Below are 22,638 nucleotides of genomic sequence, written 5' to 3'. Positions count from 1 at the left end.
TGGAGTAGCAGGCTCTGTCAAAATACCAGTCCTGAAAATGCAGTTGGTACAACACAGAAATGCAAAGGGAGGTTGGTGAGCCTCTTTGTATGTTCGACATTTCTACAAGGCATTCTTATGTTAATGTAAAGTCTAGTGGCTCGGAACAGAGCCTTGATGATGAGCTTGGGATTCCAACTATTAGAACACTTAGTGTAAGAAAGGCAAGAAGTTATAAAAATACCAGGTAGTGATCATGGACAACACAGGTCAGGGAGATTTAGAAAACCTGTTGATAGGTTGACATATGATGGTTATGTGGCTCATCATTATGCATATATGGCTAAAGTTGTGCAAGATGTTGAACCCAACATGTCTTGAAGAAGCTAATGGAAATGTAGATTGGGAGAAAGCCATGGATGAAGAAATGGCTGTATTGGATGCAAATGATACTTGGGACTTGGTGCGATTGCTTGAGGATAAGAAGGCTATTGGATGCAAGTGGGTGTACAAAATAAAGCACAACTCAGATGAAAGTATTAGAGCAAGATTGGTTGCCAAAGGTTATACTCAAACTTATGGCATTGATTATGAGGAGACGTTTAGCCTCATCGCCAAGATGGCAACCGTGAGAGTTGTTATTGCGGTGGCTGCATCAAAAGGATGGGTTTTACATCAAATGGATGTTAAGAATGCATTTTTGCATAATGATTTGCAAGAAGAAGTGTATATGGTTCAATCACTAGGTTATGAAGATCTGGGTTACCGTGATTTTGTATGCAAGTTGTGGAAACTTTACATGGCTTGAAATAGGCACCGAGAGCATGGCATGATGAGATAGCACAATATCTTATCACCATTGACTTTCATGCGTTGATTGTTGGGGGTGATAGTGGAGAGAAAGTTGAGAGTGTGAAATGTCTCCTCAAGTAGAAATTTGACATGAAGGATTTGGGTGAGCTGAGGTGCTTCCTTGGCATTGAGGTTATTAAGACGGCCAAGGGCGTATGGCTATCATAGAGGCAATATGCATTGGACATGTTGCCAAATATGGTATTGTTGGTTGTAAGCCAATTTCTATCTGTTAGATTCAAATGGCAAATTGAGTGCAGTTGCGGGTGAGATTTTGGAGAACCCCACTATGTACATGTAAACAGTGAGTAGCTTGATCTACATAATGATCACCAGGCCAGATTTGAACTATACAGTTGGATTGCTAAGTCACTATATGCAGGTTCCTCCGAAGCCACATTTGGATGGTGTGACACGCACATTGCACTATGTGAGGTCCACAGTAGACTATGATCTCTTTTATGAGACTGCTACAAAGTTGCAGATGTTTGGATACACTGATGCAGATTGGGTTGGTGGTATCGCAGATAGGAGATCTACTAGTGAATTTATGTTTTCCTTTGGGAGTGGTATTATGACATGGAGCAGCAAGAAGCAGTCAATAGTTGCCTTGTCGAGTACGGAGGTAGAGTATAGGGGTGCTGCAATGGCAGTATGTGAGGTAGCTTGGTTGCGTAAGCTACTTGGTGATTTGCGGCTGTAGGTTAACAGACAGGTTGTCATCTTTTGTGACAACCATAGGAGTATACCATTGGCGAGGAACCCGATTTTTCATGCGCAGAGGACCAAACACATAGAGGTTCACTATAATTTAATCAAAGAGAGGGTCTTAGTAGGAGACATTGATCTCATGTATGTTAGCACACAGGAGAAGGTAGCTGACATTTTCACGAAAGTCCTAGGAGCAGAGAAGCTTAGCAGATTCCGGACTATGCTTGGAGTCCTAGAGATGGAGTTGAGCTTGAGGGGGAGTGTTGAGATGTCAAGCTCAACACGAGCTGACACTTATGATATGCTTGGGTGATCGTTTCCGTCACTTACATCACTGGCGTGTTGGTAGGATGCTGACATGATAGATCTTCGTCAGTGATTTTACAGCTGGACTACACCAGCTACTAGTCCACCACTAAGTTATGGCATACTTATCTTGGCAGCTCTCGAGTTAGCGTGTTCATATTATGGACCGCATGTACATAGTACTCTAGTACTTATGTTGTATTTCTCTATCTTTTGGTAGAACCTTTTTGTTGCAAAGAAGAGCAATATTTCAGCCTCTCATCTTGTGTGTTCTCTTCTAAGGTTTGTTTGAGTGTGTGTGCTTGTAAGAGGTCAAGCTCTCTTTCTCCCTGCATCTTTTCAGGACACCCATACAGTAGATCTTGTGGACCCACCTCGGGTTGCTCCGGACCCAGCTTGCCTAAAAGGAGTTACCTTGGACCAAGCCTCTGCAGTCTAGCATGCCCGATGCCCTTGGCTCCCTTGGTCGTTGGCCACAATCCCCTCAACTCCAGATCTAGGACATGCTCCACCGCCATCGAGCTACCTTTCCATGTGACGTAGCTGAGGGAGATCTCTTGGCCATACTCACTTGCCCCATGCTTTGTATTTGGGGAGTGGTATACTATCTATTGGGGCCTGATGCTCCTCTCATGTTCCATGTTCCTCGTATTCCATGATGAGTTTCCATGGACAATTTTGTATCACCCTAGTGAGATAGCTACGTTTTATTTTCCATTCCATGATGAGATATGCCATGGACATTATTGTATAATTTGGTCTCATAGGCATTGGGTCTTTAGTAGACGCTTAATCTCTCTCTCTCTCTCTCTCTCTCTCTCTCTCTCTCTCTCTCTGTCTCTCTCTGGGCTACAGGCGGGGGCTTCCCCCAAGGAGGATGCCATGACACTTTGGCAGATGCTAGGAGTGGACGAGATCGCCCCTCCCTTTGCAGATACATGGAGGGCAGGAAAGGATATGACACGAGAGCGACCCCTCATCATTAGATTCCCTGATACCACTAGTAGACAGGCCTTCTTAGACAGGCGGGCTGCCCTCAAGGGCACACAGGTGTACATGGGAGATGATCTCACGCCAGCACAGGTGGCACACCGGCGTGAGGCGATGGTGATTGTTCATGAGGCCCGCAGAGCAGGCAAGTGAGCTATCTACAGAGATGGTAGAGTCATTATCACTGAGCGCCATCCCAAATAGAGACGTGGGGTCTATGAGACCAAACACCTGGGGTTGGCAGTATTGACTACAATGGCATGCCATGGTCGAATCCAGGAGGCTTGAGCAAGATTCTCACAGGCAGGGATGTCATTTTTTATACAGAGACTCATCAGAGCCTTGAGAGGGGCTTACCATACATAGCCGGGTATGAGTGGGAGTCAGCGTTTCGAGGCGAGACCCGCACATCAGGAGTACGTGGCTCTAGGGGATAGCTGTCCTTTTTAGATCCTATTTCCGATGGATTCCCAACATTGTACGGAAGGATGAGGATGCACAATATCTTTGGGTGCAGCTTCAGCTTAGCAGGACAGAGTCATCCACATTGCTGTGTGTTATTTTGCACCACGCCACTCCCCTTATGCCGCACAACATGGTCAGTCACCGTACTTACCATTATATGGGGATATCATGGAGTTCTCGTAGTTGGGGGAAGTCCTCTTGCTTGGGGATTTCAACGCTAGGACTAGAAGTGAGCAGGCCCACTACTAGATCTAGACGACCCTATCAGACTACAGGAGCTGGACATCACTGACATAGGGTTGCAGCGATCATCACAGGACCGTGAGGAGGTCACAGTGTATGGGAGATATTTGTTAGAGCTGGGAGCTGCACATGGTCTCGTTATAGGCTGCCATGGAATCTTCCAAAGGGGAAAAGAACCAGAAGACGCTGACCAACTGCCCACTGAATATCAATGCTTCAGGGAGAGCAACCAAGGAGGACAGGAAAAAACAGGCTTTGGAGACCAGAGAGAGGAAATAAAAGAAAACGTTGGGGGAAGAGAGAGGGGAGGAGGGTGGGGTGGGCTGCACAGGCCAGAAAGGGAGGTGGGGGAGCAATGGGCAGCAGGGCAGGAGGAGGCCGAGGGCCCGGTTCTTCTCTATGTTACTATTGGATCTACGTTGCACAAATAATCCATGCAAACTTATCCATTTAAAAGGGTTTCCTTTTCTAGATTTAGTAGGAGTTTGATTCCAACATCTCCATTGCTTTTGACATGTGGGTTCTGCTGCTATCTGAACAGTGCTCATTGGAGTTTAGTAATCATCTGCCACCCGGGATACTTGTCAGCAGGTTTGATATCTGTCTAGGTGCATATTCAAATAGGGTTCTTCTTGTGTTTTTGGTGTTTCTTTTCTTCATGTGTCTAATGAATGTTAAATAACTAACATCTTTTGATGACCATAGGGTGCCAAGATGCATGCGATTCGAAGGCCCCTGTTATTTTGCATTTTGATTCTCTGGAAGGCTGTCATGCAGGCTTAGAGCAACCCATTCGGAAGTGAGTCTTTTATCTTGTATTTTGCTGCTTTCAGAATAAACTTTTTGATTTTTTTTTAAAAAATAAAGGGAAAACATTTCAGCAGAGTGACAAACAATACAACCTTACTGCAGAGTGAAAAACTATACAACCTTACTGGACATTTTAATGACCAAGTGCAACACCCCCTTTAAAAATATATATATAAATAAATCAAATCTTTCCATCGTAAACAAAAATGAAAAGAAAAATTAACTCGTTTCAGTTGAACTCAGCTAGGAATGTTATTTAGATGGTTGGTTGGCCTAGCCCTAATCCGTGTTCTCCCAACCCCCCTCATTTTTAGTGACCTGGGAGTTATTTGTTACTGTTCTAGGGTCCCTTAGAAGCCATGTCTGGTCATTCCCAATTGATAAAGGCAACTAGTGGCTATGAGAAATCTTTTTGAACACCTTTATTACGTACTTTTTTGTGTGAAAATTAGATCGATCTGTCATTACATCTGAACAGAATGCTAAGAATATCCTAGAGTAGGCTGAGCACTATTGCAATGTGTTGGCCTAGTTCAAACCCTTGCCTACTCCTTTTGGATGACCTAGTACTATCACAATTGTTTGTCCTGGCCTAAATTCTTATCCTTCCAGCCTTACTCCTTTTGGATGACCTGGTACATCAGTTAGTTTTTACAGCTCTATACAGAGGGCCCCCTACAAGCTATGTATGATGTTTAAAATTGTGGTGGTAAATGATGCGTGTTTCAGGGGGTGTGCATTAGTCTTGTCTGTGTGCACATGTGTGGAGGTCTAAAGGACCAAGAGGTTTCTTGAGATTGGTGAGTGCTATTATGAGAAGATTAGGTCTTGGTTAGGAGTTTTCTTTTTTCTTGCCGTTAGAGCTAAGGGTTTCTTTAGCTAGTTAGTGGTTAGGGGTTTTCCCCTCCTATGCAAATTTTTAGAGAGTGCATCTTCATTAGAGAGAGAGAGAGAGAGTTATACTAGACGTCTTCAAAAGACCCAATGGGTCTATGAGACCAAAAGTGATACAATAGTGTCCTTGTAATCTTTTCATGGCACAAAAGAAAACAAAGACTAGAGCTATGAGCTGGGAAGGTTAAATCCAAGCCATATGATACAAAATGGGACCATCATCATCATACCGCCTATGGGGCTAATCCCCCGGTAGGACGACGGCGGCATCAAGGATATCAAGCATGGGGGTAGCCTGTAGCAGGCTGTGCAGATTCGTCGGGCGTGGGAAGGTGGATCTGTGCCTCCCCAGGATCTCCTCAAGTTGGGGCTGATGTCTATGGTGGTGGCGAGGCTAGGGAGTCCATACGTTGGGCTCATTGTAGTGCCGTGGCCCGATCTAGAGTCACATCAGAGTGGGGTCTGGCGGGAGGTCGGGCACTCGAGAATGTGTGCCTCGATGAGGCTGTGGGTATGTCATCCATGGCTGGTGTGGCATCCTCTTGTGGTCGGAAGAACTGAGTGATTATCGCTTGGGGCCGGGGGTGGATGTCTCCCACGGGGTCGTGACTCCCTAATTAGTGAGTCTCTATGTTAATGAAGCTCTAGTAGGAAGAGGCCTAGGCACTGTTGATCTAGGTAATCCATGATCTTAGATAAGGGTCCAAACCCCTCTCTAAAGAGATAGTGGAACCTCCCTTGAATCTCATAATATATAGTGCACTTGCATACTCTGACTTGACCTTCCGCGGGCATATAGTGCATATCCTCTCCCCATGAGGTATCTGCATGGCTCTGCCTGTCTTTATCCTCAGGCGGTGCGATGATACCCGCAACTAGCCCATTGCAATCCGCATGGCATGTGACATGTATATGTCAAGGTATCTGGCCCTCAGTATGAAACCATCCTCTGTAAGCCTCATGAAAGTATCCATGTAGTACTACCGTTTGTGTGAGAGTGGCTCATGTGTTGTGATCCAGGTATCCTGTATGTATAGCCCCAACAAATCATATCTGATAACTTGGTTCCTGTTATCCTGAGAGAGCCTGATGAACGGGGAGTCCAGGTCATACTGGAGTGGCGGGAGCTGATCCATCCTGAGTCCTTGTCTTGTGCACTAGGTGCATTCTCGGCTATACCATGACTCGTGGCCATCTGCTGCTAGCTACTGGGAGGACTGTAGGGCGAGCCTTGGGATTCTCGAGGGGGCCATGGCACCGATCCTGTGAATGTATGTGGCTGTCTGAAAGAGTGCCTATACTACCATGGGTGTTGCAGCAAACTCTGGCAAGATAATATCATGTGGGACCGATGGTTTGTTGCGTATCATACCGGAGAGGACCTCAGGCCTCTCTATCTTTGGCCATTTGGCTGCTGTAAGATCATGTGCCTAAAAGGGTGCTCCATACATCAATGCCGAAGTGACCAAGGTGTCAAATAGCCACATCTTGATCCTCGGCTCCTAGAAATGGGCCTGGAAGCATTCTCTCTACATGAGAGCGAGATAAGCATACCCTCACATTAGTCTAGCCTCTGCAGCATGGATCATCGAGAAGACTGATCCCATAAAAGTGACTCCCAAGTACACATGATTGTACAATCTCCACTGGGCTGCCCATGTAGGTGAAACGTTGTGCACAAAAGTCTTGTAATGTGTCAAGATTCCTGTGGAGAGCCTTTGGAGAATCTGTAGTATGCATAATGTCATCAGCATAAAGTAGTATGGAAACAAGGATGCTTGCTAGTGATATGCCTCCTCCCCCTCCTCTATCAACGAAGATCTCGTCCACGCAGAGGCCAAGGAGAATGGGAGATGGTACTAGAGATCTCCTCTGATAATCCTCTTGGGCATCTCACCTGCCTATGACTGACTTATATAATGCAATGATCCCCCAGATCATGTTTGATGGTGTCCCCAAATCTTGGTATCTTTGCAGTAGTCTAGCTCTCGGCACTGTATCAAAGGCTTTACGGAAATCCACAAAGCAATAGTAAACCAGTGAGTGTTGTTCTCGGCCTCCTCTATGATGGCTTGGATGGTGAAGATGTGATCCAAAGCGGAGAATGACTTGCGGAAGCCTGCTTGCCTTGATGCTCTGTGCTCACGGCTCTCTGCTCTAGTGTGTTGAGCTCCATCTCATGTAGTGACCCATAAAGTTTGGCCAGAATGTGGCCAATCACAATAGTTTGGTTGTGGGCTTGGAGGGGGTATGAAAAAAATGGACGTGATGGGACGTGGATGTGATTGTGGTGGGATGGGGGGCTGGTTTAGTATTTTATATAGGGATCATGCATATGTGTGCCACATGGATGGAAATGTGATGGGTGTGGGTGGGCGTTTCTCCCGGATTTTCTTCCAACCCTCGTAACAGTTCACACCTTTGAGAGATTGGTATAAGTCTTTGTATTGCCCTTAACATGTGTTCGTTTTTTACATGTGGTTGTGTATTGATTAATCCTTTGAGCATTTAGCTCTCGGATTTGGCCAATTGTAACCTCATGTAGGAGACACTTAGGTGTCGTGCGGCATTCCACATCATACCAAGCATTTTGGGGGATGGTGCCAGTGGGGGATTTGGCGGCAGATTGGCTGGTAGATCGAAATGTGGCTATGGCAGAGGTTTGTAAGACTGTGGTGAGCTGAGAGGTGAGGTCGGTGGAAGTGAATCTGCCGTCTGGGTGTAGTGGGAGATGGATGGTGGTGGTGAGGATGGTTGGAAAAAGCTGAGGGTGAAGGAGAGATAGCCATGGTTGGCTCCAAGAGGGCGGGTGGGAATGGTGAAGGCTTGTATGGATGTGGCTAAAGACGGAGATCCCATCAGGTAATCCATTGTACTTGAGCCTCCTCCATGTGGGAAGCATGTGAGAGCTTCGGAAGAAGGCGAACGGGACACCCCGTTGAAGATGGCTAAGCCATGTGTGGTCCCCATCAGCGCGAGGAACTCTCTCCGTGATGCTATAATGTCCCCTTTGTCCTCTGATGCCTCTTGAATGCCAATCTCCTCCGAATCTACCTCCTGCATGGTTGGCTCCTCTTCGTCATATACAGATGCCTGCTCACCCTGAGTCTTGGCGTTGAAGTCCCCCAAAAGGAGAACTTCGCCCAAGTGTGAGAACTCAATGATGTGTGTACGGAGGTGATAAAACTGCTCTCCCTCTTGTAGAATAGCATATGAGGACTTCCTATGTGGGAAGTAACATATTGCAATGTGTATACATCCTTATAACCTCACCCATTGTCCACACAAAGCGTGCCTCTTATGTCATTGCGGACTATGGTGATCATGGGCTATAGGTGTGTCTTGAATAGTTACCACCAACTTGGCCAGACCTGTGTATCCCACCGCATGTGCGTGTCTCCTTTTAGTAGGCAGATGCTCACTCATAGCTAGAAATACGTGGTGGTCCTCTCTCCGAGTTTTGGTGGGTCTTTGTGAAGAAGATAATGCCCCTCTCAGTAAAAACTTCCCTAAGTCCTGCAATGTCCAACCATAGTGTCCCATTTCAGTTCCAAACTACAAGGTCCAGGTGTATGGTCCCATAGACCCCTCGTTGCTATTTGGGATGCCGCTTTGTGATGATGACTTGCCCGTCCTTGTATATTGCCCACTTCTCTGCCTTGCGGGCCTCGTGCACCGTGGGCATGTTCGCTTGTCTGTGCTCTACGTGGGTTTGGGTAAGATCATCACCTAGGTATATCTTCTCCCCTTGGAGATTTGTCCGTGTGTCCATGAAGGCCTCTCGGCTAGCAAGGTCCGGGAATTTCAAGATGAGGGAGCACTCTCGTGAGGTGTCCCGTACCACACACCATGTGTCCAGATAAGGGGTCCCTTCCACTTTGAGTTTCTTGCATATGGCTAGAGTGTCAGCCTTGGGGGACTCCCTCCCCCTTTAGTCCTGTCAGCCTTGGGGGACTCCCCCTCCTTTAGTCCTGTCACCTTCACATGAAGAGCATGGACCTTCCTCCTCTTCTCCTCTTCCAAAGTATCATGTTTGATGGGGGTGGAGTGTTTTCTCACCGCTTCTGTCCGTTCTTTCTCTACTTCTTGCTTAACCACTGCGGCCCACCTTTTCTCCATCTCCTTCTTTGTGGCCTCTAAACCTTCTTGCGGTTTGTTTTTCAGGCTTTCAACCTCCAAGGCAAGGGTGGGATTAATTTGCCCTTCTTCTTTCATCTATGCTTTGCCTACATGTAGCTCCTCCTCAAGGTCTTCAACTTGTGCTTTCCACTTTCCCACTTGGGTAACATGGGATTCCTTGAGCTCTTTAATTTCCCTAGCTTGTGGATCTTCCTTGTATCAGGATGTTTGTGATAACTTTCAGCCTGTCTTTCGCCCATCCGCCTAGGGGGTGCTTCTTAGGCTTCTCCGAGCTAGTGAGCACATGTTTCTCCATCTTGTCAAATGATTGTATTTAGAATGCAGGGCAACCAAAACAGTGCGTGGTGGGGCGGGATGCGTTGGATAGAGTATTTCGGCGCGGAGTAGGCAACCAAAACAGTGCGCGGTGGGGCGGGATGCGTTGGATAGAGTATTTCGGCGCGGGGGGGCCGGGGGCCCCGGGGGGGGGGGGGGGGGGGGGGCGCAAGCATGCTGGAATGTTGAGGTCCAGTCTGAGGTAACTCTTCTCGGGCGAGGGGGGTCCGGAGTAGCCCGAGATGGGTCCATAGGATCCAGTGTATGGGTGTCCTCCACCTCCTAGGTTCGGAAGAATCCGGTGATGGTTGGCTTGCAAGGGAGGGGTCGGGGTGGCTACGGGCGAAGCTCTTTGAATGAAGTGTTTGTGTGCTTGCGGAGCTCTAGTAGGAAGAGCCCTAGGCAATGCTGGTCCAGGAAGTCAATGATCCTTGAGAGCACCAAATCTCTCACGAAACAGACAAGGAAACCTCCCGCGGAACTCATAGTATACTGGGCAATGACATATGTAATACTCCTTTGTCTCAACCTTTGTGTGGCATAATCGGCAGATCCTCACCTCCGTGGGTCTTCGTATTAGCTTCTTTGCTTTGAAGACACTACCTCTCTTCACTTTGAGGTAGTGGGATGAAACCCATATTTAGCTAGTTGCAGTCCACATGGCATGGGACATGTGAACACTGAGATAGTCTGACTGTTGGACGAATCCATCCTGAGTGAGTGTGAGGAAGTGATCTCTATAGAAGTGCATCTTTGTTGGGAGCTCCGAGGTGTGATCCATGTGCAATGGGTGTAGAGGCTGAGAAGATCTAACTGGATAAACTGGTTGGGGTCCTCATGAGAGAACTGGAGAAAAGGGGAGTCCAAACTGTATTGAAGGGGTGGGAGGCGGTTCATGCGGAGCCCACATACTAAGAAGGAAACTAAGGCATACCATACTCTAGGGCGGCTCTTGAGTGCTAGCTATCTTGAGGATTCCAGGGCAAGCCTCGGGTACTTGCGGGGGATCCATGTGACTGTCTCGAAGAGTGCCGCCACTGCCATCGGGACTGCAACAAACTCTTCTTGGATAATTTGGTATGGGACTGATGGTTTGCTGCCGATCATACTGGTGAACATCATGACCTAGGGCCCTCGACTGGCTGCCAATCCTCATTGGATAAATCTGCCCCCAAAAGGTTGCTCCATACATCAAGAATGGTGTGATGAGGGTGTCTAAAAGCCAGCCCTTTATCGTGGGCCCTAACACCAATGAAATCGAACGGGAACGTGGATGCAATGGGCAGACACTTCAGATGCCAACAAAGATATGAAAACACAACGGAAATAACCATATACAATGGCAAAGAGAACACAACACTGAGCTGGAACAATCGGCCCCCCGTAAGAACTGCTTTTTTCCAATGAATAAACATATACAAATAAACCTCCCGGAGATGCAGGGTGAGTTTGCCCTGCATCTCCGGAGGTTTGACAGAAACTTAGTACGAAGAACTTTGTGTGAATATATGCTCTTATGTGGGTGTGTGTGTGTGTGTGTGGAGTGCGTGTGTGAGAGCATATCTTGATACAGAGTTCTACACCTGCTATTGGGCACTGATGACGTTAGTGGGGATGTCGTAGTATCTAGTCCATACTATGCATAATGGAGTTGATAGTTATATAGTCTTGTGGGTTGACTACCATGAGTATATAACATGCACGTTTCTAAAAGGTGAATTTGGGCATGTTCCTGGATTCATCTAGGTATATATATACAAATAAACCAACGTGCGGGTGCAGTGCTACACCGGATTTTTCACAAAGCTCAGCAAACACTTGCTCAAAGATCCGGGGTACCAATCAACACCACAACTAGTGCAAATCAACCCTTGAACAACAGCCTGGTATGGTGCCAAATCCAGCCCCGAAATCTGTGCCAAAAGAGCCCCCAGAACAGAGTTTCAAATCTGCCCGAGGAGCTCTCAAATCAGTCCCTGATGTCTCCAAAATAATCTCAGAAAAGCTCTGAAATCACTATCCCAGATTTCTCCAAAAACAACCCTTGAACCGATGGCTAGGAGGGAGTGGTGAAGAGAGGAGGGCTGTTGTACGGACAGCACAAGAGAGAGAGAGAGAGAAGAACGTGCTGGTTGCTGTACCACTGTATGGCCAGCGAAGCTGAGAGAAGGAGAAGCTGCCCAACTGCCGAACGGCCTGTGCTAGAGAGAGACAAAAAGGGTGCCCTTCTGCCCAGCTGCTGTCCACTGTACGGCCAGCGCACGGGGGAGAGGTGAAACTGCCCAACTTACTGTCCACTGTACGGGCCCAACTTACTGTCCACTGTACGGGCAGCACAAGGGGGGGAGGAAAAGCACTCCTGTCCACCTGTACGGCGAGTGCAAGGGGAAGAGAGAGCTGCCCGGCTTGTTGTCCACAGTCCACCCATACAGTCAGCGTAGAGAGAGAATGAGTTGTACAGTCTGCGCCAGAAAGAGGAAAAGGCTGCCCATCTGTGTGTGTCTGGCCAAATATAACTGATGTGCCAAAAATATCGGTTTTATGCTTTTCACAAGTTTGATGGCCAGGTTTGTTATAGGCACCTCCTTCTGTCCATATTGGCATGCCCAAAATAATAATAAGCCCAGCCCGTCTTTAGTGATGTGTGAACACACTATCTTATAAATGTTATAAGTCACTTTATATGCTAAAGATCCCATGCTGCTTTTGCTTAGAAGCCATCTTTCGGGCCAAACTTTGCCAGTAAATGCTCCAACTTTCTTCTTTGGGAAATCCCTGTTCGCACCTTGGTTTGGGACAGTGTGTGACACACTGTTCAAGAGTGGTGAGAGGACCAAATTGGTGACAGAAATGTGCTTGGAAGCAGGGATAGACAGAGAGAGAAGAAGAAGAAAAAAAGGAAGAAGAAGATATATTAATGTCTTGCAAAAGACCGAATGGGTCTATGAGACAAAAGGTGTACAATGTGTCCATGGAATCACATCATGGAAAGAAAAGACAACATAACAAAAAAAAATCTCACACTAATCTCTAAGTAAATGTAGATATGTATGCAATATCATCGTCATGCTCATCATGTAGATATGTCTGGATCATCATCATCATCCTCATCATGTCGATAAGTTTGGATCATCAACACTAAAGACCCAATGGGCCTATGAGACTAAAGTGATACAAATCAAAACTCTCTCACAGGAGTGATATAAAACTGTCCATGGAAATCACAACACGGAATACAAGGAACATGAAACATGAGAGGAGCATCTACCCCCAATAGATGGTATACCACTATCCAAAATATCAAGCATGGGGCTAATGAGTATGGCCGAGAGGTCCCCCTCAACCTTGTCACATAGAAAGGTAGCTCAATGGTGATGGAGCATGTCTTGGATCTGGAGGTGATGAGGGGATTGTGGATGATGTCCGAGGAGCTGGGGGCATTGGGCATACTATAAAATGCAGAGGCTTGGTCCAGTGTTGCATAGAAACGTGTTTCTTACCTTGTGGAAACGTACGAAACGTTTCGAACGTTTCGTACTATATGAAACGCATTTTTTTTCAGTCCGATTTTAATAATGCCCTAGACCACATTGCCATCATTTCGTACATATTTTCCGTGCGCGTTTTCCAGAGGCGGTTCCTTGCATGTTTCTCGATGGTATGTGTACCAACTGGCCAATGATAGTGCACCTGTGAAATCCCCGTGTCATCCTTGGTGTCCTTGTGCCTTGTGGAGGTCTATTCGAGGGGTAATTTTCTTTTATGCTTTACGTACGTTTTCTCAGCAAAGCTCACAAAGAAGCACACTTTTTACTCTGTGCTCAATACTTCTTACATATCTTCCTCTCCTTGCTCTATTAAGGCCCAAGGCTACCTACCTTGGGCAATATAGAGTGAATTTGGAGCGGTTTTACAAGGGCAGCTTGATTGGGTGAGCCATGTATTTTTTAGTTGCATCTAGCATGGTGAACTTTGTGTGGTCTCTTATAAGTTATGTCATATAAGGCTAAATACATATTTTTTTTTTGTATATTCCAAGTTAAAAATATACATATTTTTTCTATTTTGTTTCAGACCTTTAAGGACCCGTTTCTTACCTTTTACGAAACATTTCAAAACGTACAAAACCCGTTTCATACCTGCCGTTTCAGAAACGCCTAGCAACATTGGTAGGTCCAACGTAACACCTCTTGGGTGACGTGGGTCTGCAGCAACCTGAGGTGGGTCCATGGGATCCACTGTATGGGTGTCGTCCTCATCCTCGTTCCGAAGGAAGTTGGTGATGGTTGGCTGGCGAGGGAGAGGGTGTCAGGTGTCACGTGCACACCCCAAACTTGCCGCATAGATATGATTATTCCTTACAGCTGTCTTAAGGGCAAAGTTAGAGGTCGTATATGGGTAGTTTGAAGCCAATTTGGTGGTCCTATAGGTGCCCAGGATATATACCGATGGTTGGGACATATTATGGGCACAATATGAACACATTTTATGACATTTTTAATGACTATTTATGGCCTGAAAAGTGAAAATTGACCTGATCACGACTTGCTATCACTTTACTATATAAAGGCAGGTCATGAGTCATTCATCATGATTCAAAGACAGAGATTGTAGAGTCAAAGTCCAAGGGCATGCAGTCTAACAGTTTGGATAAGCCAATTACATCTCCAAATCAGCGTTTTCCATTAATGCACAGTGGAGGACAATAAGCATAAGTTCATTCATAGCATTCATAGTCTAGATCTACATTGGATCTATGACAATCATTGTAATTACTCATTCATGTAGTAATATATAGTAGGAGTAGGTTAGGTAAAGAGTCTCTCTCTTCTCCTTCTCTCTACTTCTCTATGTCATGAGCATGTGATTAGCATTAATCTTTATTGCTTTGCGTTAATCATCATTAAGCACGCTTCCGCAATGCGCAAAGTAGTCATATTACATTGGTATCAGAGCATGTCTAGGTTGTTCCTAGGAAGAGTTTTGCATCAATACTAAGGTTTGCATGCAAATCAGAGATTGTAGAGCCAAAGTCTAAGGGCATGCAGTCTAACAGTTTGGATCAGCCAAGTACATCTCCAAATCAGCGTTTTCCATTGACCCACAGTGGAGGACAATAAGCAGAAGTTAATTCATAGCATTCATAGTCTAGATCTACATTGGATCTATGACAATCATTGTAATTACTCATTTATTCAATAATATATAGTCTCCTTGCGTCCACTCTGAGGCGGTGGGATGAAACCCGTATATGGCCAATCGCAATCCGCATGGCATGAGACATGTAAACAGTCAGGTAGCCGAACTAACCGGATAACCCGGTTGGTGTCCTCATGAGAGAGCTGGAGAAAAGGGAGGTCCAAACTATACTGAGGGTCCATGCAGAGCACATATCTTGAGAACCAAGTGGAAACTCCGGCATTCCATACTCCAGGGTGGCCCTCAAGTGCTAGCAGTCTCGAGAAATCTAGCGCAAGCCTCAAGTACCTGTGGGGATCCATGTGACTTACACGATGGAGGTATGTGATTGTCTTCAAGAGTGCATTCACTACTGTAGGAGCTGCATCAAACTTTGCCTAGATAATCTGGTGTGGGAATAATGGTTTGTTGCAGATTATATGGGAGAACATCATGATCTAGGGCCTCTCAACTCACAGCTAATTCTCATCAGATGAAACACAATCTGGATGTGGGGGGGGGGAGGTATTGGTTACAACCCCATGGATCTCCTAAACGTAAAACACGAGTGATTAGAACAAATCTCCTAAGAGGGGTGCATGCAAGAGACGTTTTATGCTTCAAACCACCTTCGAGCCGGGGGGCTAAGGTCTGACTCCCATAGATCCATGCAAGTCTGCCCCATAGAGGCCTTTGACATGCTGATGTATGCTCTGCCACATGCGTGGCCGGAATCTTTGTCGAACTCTAACCAATAGTGATGTTATGACAATAATAACCCATGTTTTACTTATATCGTGCCCATTGTTGCTATAAATAACCATCTAGTTAGAAATCCTGAGTACACATGGATTTATTAATGATAACCTTAGCCACCTATATTAGCATGCTTTCTCCTAATCCGAGGGCTCTCATAAACTTGCCAGATTAGGCCACTAATCTCGAGGATTAGCACTAGGTACGTAACATACTTTCTCTCCTTGGACGTTTCCACTCTTAGAAATAAAATCTATCTTAGAAAGAAAAGTGGAAAACCTATGCTTCTAAGGTGCCTTTCCTTGAAATCGATCACCGTTTCTAGTTCATGTGAAACATAAGACAAGTCCTCAACCTCAACAAGCTCCCAAGGAGTCACAATGCTATCCTCAGCTCGCAGCATCTCTTTCAGTCTACTAACATGAAATTATGGACTTCCCCTTCTAAGACATTTCAACTCGTGGAAGCAAACGTGGGAAAATCAAACTACATCTAACAGACTCCAGAATCTGGCTCACCATGTCTGCACTTTCCACTAATAACTTGGCCATAGGAACTGACTAAATCTGTAGTCACTGTCCTACAACTATCTTAGTGGAACAAAAGACATACCAACTCGAACTAGAGTCATAAGGACCACAACAATCCCTCAATCCAACCCCCGAGGAATCAGATAATCTGTCATGAGAGAGAGAATTGTCATAGCCAATCAAGTTTTCTATCATAACAGGATTGGGTAATTCCTTGTACCTAGGGGATATAGAAAAATACCTTCCCTCTTTGAGAACCACAGAACTATCAGATATGTGAACATTCTTGTCGTAAATGACCTCTGAAAGAATTGTCATAGCCAATCAAATTTTCTATCATATCAGGATTGGGTAATTCCTTGTACCTCGGGGATATAGAAAAATACCTTCCCTCTTACAGAACTATGAGATAGGTGAACATTCTTGTCGTAAATGACCTTTGAAAGTGTTCCTATCAAGACCGTGTCCAAACCAGAACACCCATGATATAACTCTCGTATTGTAGGCAATTCTTTTTAGGACTAAGTTCTAAATCTCAAGGGAAACTTGAGTTGACACCCATACCAAACATGACCTGTTCCCTATTATCATAGGGAGATCTTGACCAATCAAATGATCTCTGGGTGCTGAACATGTGCAATGTTCCAACATAACTAATTTATCCTCTTTGTTGCTTCCCAGACTGAGAATAATCATCATGAGTTGGAACTTATCTCGGTCACTCGTTGACTGCCTAAGTATCGAGAAACTTCAAGCAACTTAGCCTAGTGTGTCAAGGTAATCAAGATGAAAGCGAAATCTGCCAACATCGACACTCTACTAGAACCAAATCCGATCTAGAATAACCCCACTAGGCAATACCCTTGCATATCAGCAATAATAAAAACTAATAAACTAAATATCTGCCACATTAGAGGCGTGGCCCATAAACCATACATCTGCCACATCAAAGGTGTGGCTAATGATATTTGCCATATCAAAGGTTAGTGCACTCACCCCATGAACTAGACATCCAACAATTCTCAATTCTGGATAACTATCCCATCAACATTTGCCTCAACGGAACCCTGTAAACCCGCACATGTGGGACATCCTAGCATCTCATACACCCCATATGCGTCTTACAAATTCATCACTTCTCAGCTTGCAAGTCTTCCGAAAGATTAACAAAGGTTGCTAGCAAATGTTTTCGGCATACAAACTGAACATTCTCGAAAGAATAAATCTATCCGAGACACCTATTGGTTTCAATATCAACTAAATCTGCTTTGAATGTGGATCTCTACAAAATATATGTGCATGCCAAGATTCCTTAGAACTGTGACATAGCGGAACTCTTCATGCCTTAATTGCTGCCCTTAAGCACCCTATAGGAACCTTAATGCAAAACGCATGAGAAGAGAGAGAAATGAAATGTAATGTTATATTAACGTCTTCAAAAGGCCAAAGTGACCTATGAGACCAAAGTTACAACCATGTGACATCTGATACACTGTCTGGAAAAGAAAAGAAAGAACTGAAGGCCAAAGAGAGAGAGAGAGAGAGAGAGAGAGAGAGAGAGAGAGACTGGGTTTTTAGTATCTGTAATATATACATGAAAAGGTTACATGTATGCTTGACTAGTGGCCTTGTAAAATATGACTTATACTGCTAATGATGACTACGTATGACCAATCTCCAGGAGGAGAGAGATGAATTATGTACATGGAAAGGTTACATGTATGCTTGGCCAGTGGCCTTGCAAAATATGACTTCTACTTCTAATGACGTAGATGAAAAGAGAGAGAGAGAGAGAGAGAGAGAGAGAGAGAGAGAGAGAGGGTTTTTAGTATCTGTAGTATATACATGAAAAGGTTACATGTATGCTTGACCAATGGCCTTGTAAAATATGACTTATACTACTAATGATGACTACGTATGACCAATCTCCAAGAGGAGAGAGATGAATTATGTACATGGAAAGGTTACATGTATGCTTGGCCAATGGCCTTGGAAAATATGACTTCTACTTCTAATGACGTAGATGAAAAGGTTACGTGTATGCTTGGCCAATGGCCTTGCAAAATATGACTTCTACTTCTAATGATGACTACTTATGACCAATCTCCGAGAGGGAGAGATATGAATTATGTACGATGATGGATATTCCTTATATAGACTCTTTTTCAGCAAGTCGACTAGTATTATGATGGTGGCTTGTTCATGATGTCTACAACAAGATAAATACTTATATATGTTGAATATGCTGGTTGGCTGAGATCTGTTCATGATGTCTACAACAAGATAAATACATATATATGTTGAATATGCTGGTTGGCTGAGATCTACTGTTGTACCTTGTGGACCTTTTGTTGCTCTGCATGAGCCTGTTAGAAGCCTTAATCCACCCTAGGACCAATGCCTAAATGAAGGATTACTGAATATATGGTGAGATTAGCCATGTCCACAGTGGTGCACGTGACAAGAACAGTCTCTGTGAAGCAAAGAAGCTTCACCCAACATCTGGCAAAACATAACCGCTTTAGTTGCAAATGCCAAGCAACTACATAATACTCTCCGATCATCTGCAATCCACAGTTGGATTCTTCCTTCCTTCCTATAATTGATTTCTCAACTCAACTGCTGATTCCCCTTAGTCCAGAAATTTGTGAATATAAATGTATCAAATCCTAGCGTCCCATACCACTAGGATACACTCCATACAAGATCCCCTTAAGACATAAGGTTAAGTTGGAGTGATCAATTCCTTCCCAATCCGGTCTTGAAACAACTAGATCCCCACTTGAAGGACACTAACTTTTAGGTTAGCCCACCACATCAATCTGCCCTAAATGATATTCCCTCTTACATCCTCTCATAATCGTGGAGATTCTAACTCTAAGTATGGCTAGCACATGTACACCCTATGAACCTTGTATTAAAATTGGGAGGATAATCTTAGGGAAACACTACCTTTCACCAAAATAGCACTGTTTCTCGGAAGAAACCATAATTCCCATGTGAAGTTGCTAAACTATCCTAAAGAACGAACCATAATACCCACCTCCACCTTTGTATCTACACACTAAAAGAAAATCAAGTCCCATCCAGAAGATAAAATCGACGGATAATCAAGTTCTATCCAAAAACCTGATCTTACATGCAATAAGTGATGGCCTCTCTCATCTCTAAATTTGAGATAAAAAAAAGGCACATCCAAAATGTGCCGTAAGGAAACTCGCTACTATTACAACATGCAAGAACTCCACAACAAATGCCATCCAACATTTCCTATGTTCTTGGGGTAAAGGCATTTGGAAAATCAAGTATAGGTCATACCATCGATGTTGTGTATATCACACATCTCCATGTCTCCCTTGGGCAACATCTTTGGTTACCAATCCAGCTCTGTAAGATAAACTCGAATCTTGGTCTCTCTACTCTACAGAACCCAATCTCACATTATAAAAGTACCAATGTAATTACTAGTAAACCTAGCACACCTCGAAAATATGGCACAATTGTCCATCCTCACCACACAGAGAAACCTCATTAGTATTATCTTCTTGACAAAAATCAAGACATGCTTCCCTCGTGAGTCAAACTCTTTAGAAAATAACTACCCACATGAAACTACACGAAATCTCTAGCTTAAAGCCGGAAACTCTGTCAAAAGTGACTGAATAAACCATCTGTGAGATCTTGTGCAATACATCCAAGAAATGTGCTCGATCAAATACATGATCTAAGGTGTTATTGTTGGTAACTCAAAATAGGCAAGATCAATGATCGTACAGGAAAGTAATAAGCATAGCAGCCAGGTAGTATGGGACGGGACGTATAATACGGCAAAGTATAATACGTGTATAATACGTCGTTTTTATCAAGACAAAATAAAAAATGCCATTTTTTTAATAATAAAAAACGTATATATATATATATATATATATATATATATGTGTGTGTGTGTGTGTGTGTGTGTATATATATGTGTATGTATGTATGTATGTATGTATGTATGTGTGTTGTATGTATGTATGTATGTACATACATACATACATACATACATACACACATACATATATATATATATATATATATATATATATATATATATATATATATATGTGCGCGCGCGTGTGTGTGTACATACATATATGTACACACACCATGTATATATACACATGTGCATATAAAAATAAATGTACATATAGACATAGGTGTTAACATGCATACATACATTAAAAACATCAAAAAAGGTTATATATATATATATACACGTGTTTATACTCATATATGTACATATACATATAGGTGTTAACATGCATACATACATGAAAAGAATTAAAAAAGGTTTTTATCAATGTATGTATTAGAAAAAAAAACATTCAGCAAGTTTTTTATTAATGGATAAAAAACTCGTGTTTTTTAAAAAATATTTTTTACGTTTTTTTGAAAAATTTTGATTTTTTTAAAAGTTTTTTTTATCAATTGGACGTTTTTTATTATAAAAAATGTCCGGTCGCGTCCAATATATAAAAAACGTGTTTTATAGCTGCTATGGTAATAAGTGACTACAAGTAGTCACAAATCTGGTCACTACCTAGCACTCGACTGTGACACACACAGACTGCAATTGAAGAAAATGCATGACGAAATGCATTTGTCAAGGCTTTGGTATTGGGGTCTACCTATCCACGAAAAACCAATGTAAAAACAATTTCTTGAATTTTTTTTCCCTGATTTTTTTAAATATCTATTTTTTGGGGGTTTGGGTCGTGTTTTTGCTTGTCTATGGCTGTTTGAGCTTCCTTTGTACTATGATGTTTTCCTTCTTTTTAATATACTCCATACCTTGAAATTGGAAATGCCCAAGTTTATAAGAATTTTTTTTAAAACACCGTATTTTATCATACGATAGGAAAAAAATTTATATCGTACTGTATTTTCTTGTACGGTATCGTACCTGACAACTATGTTCGTTGGTATGGGACGTCGGAGTTAGACATGGGCCTATGGGATTGTGGAGGGAGCCCTAGCTTTGGCTCGGGAGAGATTGGTGGATGCTGGTCGTGGCTGCTAACCTGTTTCTTCATGATCTAGTTTTTCAACTGTGTTTAGGGAGGGACTTTACAGCTAAGGTGGATGGAATTTTATGGTGGAGAGCGAGAGAGAAGCGAGCTATATATATATAGAGAGAGAATGTAACAATGCTCAAGATAGAGGATGTGTTACTCGACTCAACGACGATGTGACTTGTGAATTACTTCAATTAAGTACATGCTTTTTGTAGGCAAGTAGCCTTATCTTTTGGCCCTTAAGCACGACACATGCCATACACTTATCAAGTTATAAGGGGCATTCACACCTAAGTAGGTGTTCACACGCATATACATGAATAAGGTCTTACACACAGATAGGGTGGATACGCACATATACATAGTACGTAGCCTTTTTGGGGGCAGTTCACACATGGGTACATACGTGGATACATATACACGGGTACACACGTGAAGGATACACGCACATGAGGCTCCAAATACCCAACACCCTCTTTGCAGTATTTTTTTTCCCTGGGAAAAACATCCTTTAATTAGTTAAAAAAAACAGCCACAAAGGGCTAAGTATAACCACGACGGGCTAGATACAAACTCGCCTCATATAAGGGCGGGAAACATGTGATCATAAGGGGAAGAGATGCTTCTTCTCTGGCTCGCGGTTCTATGAGGGGAAGGCTATCTCATATAGGGGGAGAGGGGGGGAAACAGTGGTCTGTAATGCCAAATGGGATCACCGCCTCTATCTGTGAGGAAAGGGTTAGGCCTCCAAAGTCTCAAGAAGGCGTCCCGCCACTCCCGCATGTGGTCAAAACCTCCCTGTAGCTTCCGCCAACTGACCGTGGAGGGTGTGAATAATATCAAGCCATATGCTTCTGTCGGTGGAGTGTGGGTATACTCCATAGCCTCGCTGCATCTAGCACGCCAAACGTGCCAGGCTGAGATGCTAGTGCAAATCTCCCATCTCTGGCATGAGCTTGGCCGCCAGTCACCTGCTGTAGGAGGGGCTGTGACTGGTACTGTTGCAATACGATGGTGAGAGACCTGAAGGGATAGCCCTCCCCTATCCTCCTCATAAGCCCTGATTGCTCCAGCCTCTGTGGCCCAAGCGACATGCCCCGAGTGATGATCCGGGTCGATGCCCTATCCATAGCGAAGATGCAGAGAATCCGCTGCCAGATTTGTTGAGCCTTCGGGCAATCCCAAGGGCAATGTCGTTGAGATTCTCTAGTGTTGCCGCTCTCCTTGGACAAGCCGCTGACTGACCTTCCACTGCCAGCCAAGTACCGACCGCCAAACTCCTGTGTACCATCAACCGGAGAAAGAGAGTGATCTTTCTAGGCCGAAAGCTGTCTCCAAAAATGTGAAAGGAAGCGTTGTGATAGACCCTGTGAGACTGCCAATGTGTTGCTGCTGCCATTGTGCCATCTATC

At 44.2% G+C, this 22,638-nt stretch overlaps 1 protein-coding gene across 14 annotated transcripts in view; it reads left to right on the top strand.

Annotated features, from left to right (window-relative positions):
• The window catches only part of LOC147628426 (uncharacterized), a 107,685-nt gene that overhangs the window by 79,223 nt on the left and 5,824 nt on the right, over positions 1–22,638 (top strand). For all 14 annotated transcript variants that reach the window (XM_086813566.1, XM_086813568.1, XM_086813563.1 and 11 more), the window contains 2 exons: positions 4,088–4,137; positions 4,252–4,345. In XM_086813566.1, coding sequence (XP_086669692.1) covers positions 4,088–4,137; positions 4,252–4,345 — 144 coding nt within the window. The remainder of the gene's footprint in view (positions 1–4,087; positions 4,138–4,251; positions 4,346–22,638) is intronic.

The sequence above is a fragment of the Cibotium barometz genome, chromosome 19 (genome assembly GCF_041138505.1).
Source record: "Cibotium barometz isolate CiBa-2024 chromosome 19, ASM4113850v1, whole genome shotgun sequence".
Taxonomy (NCBI): domain Eukaryota; kingdom Viridiplantae; phylum Streptophyta; class Polypodiopsida; order Cyatheales; family Cibotiaceae; genus Cibotium; species Cibotium barometz.
This window is presented reverse-complemented; position numbering and strand designations above follow the sequence as displayed.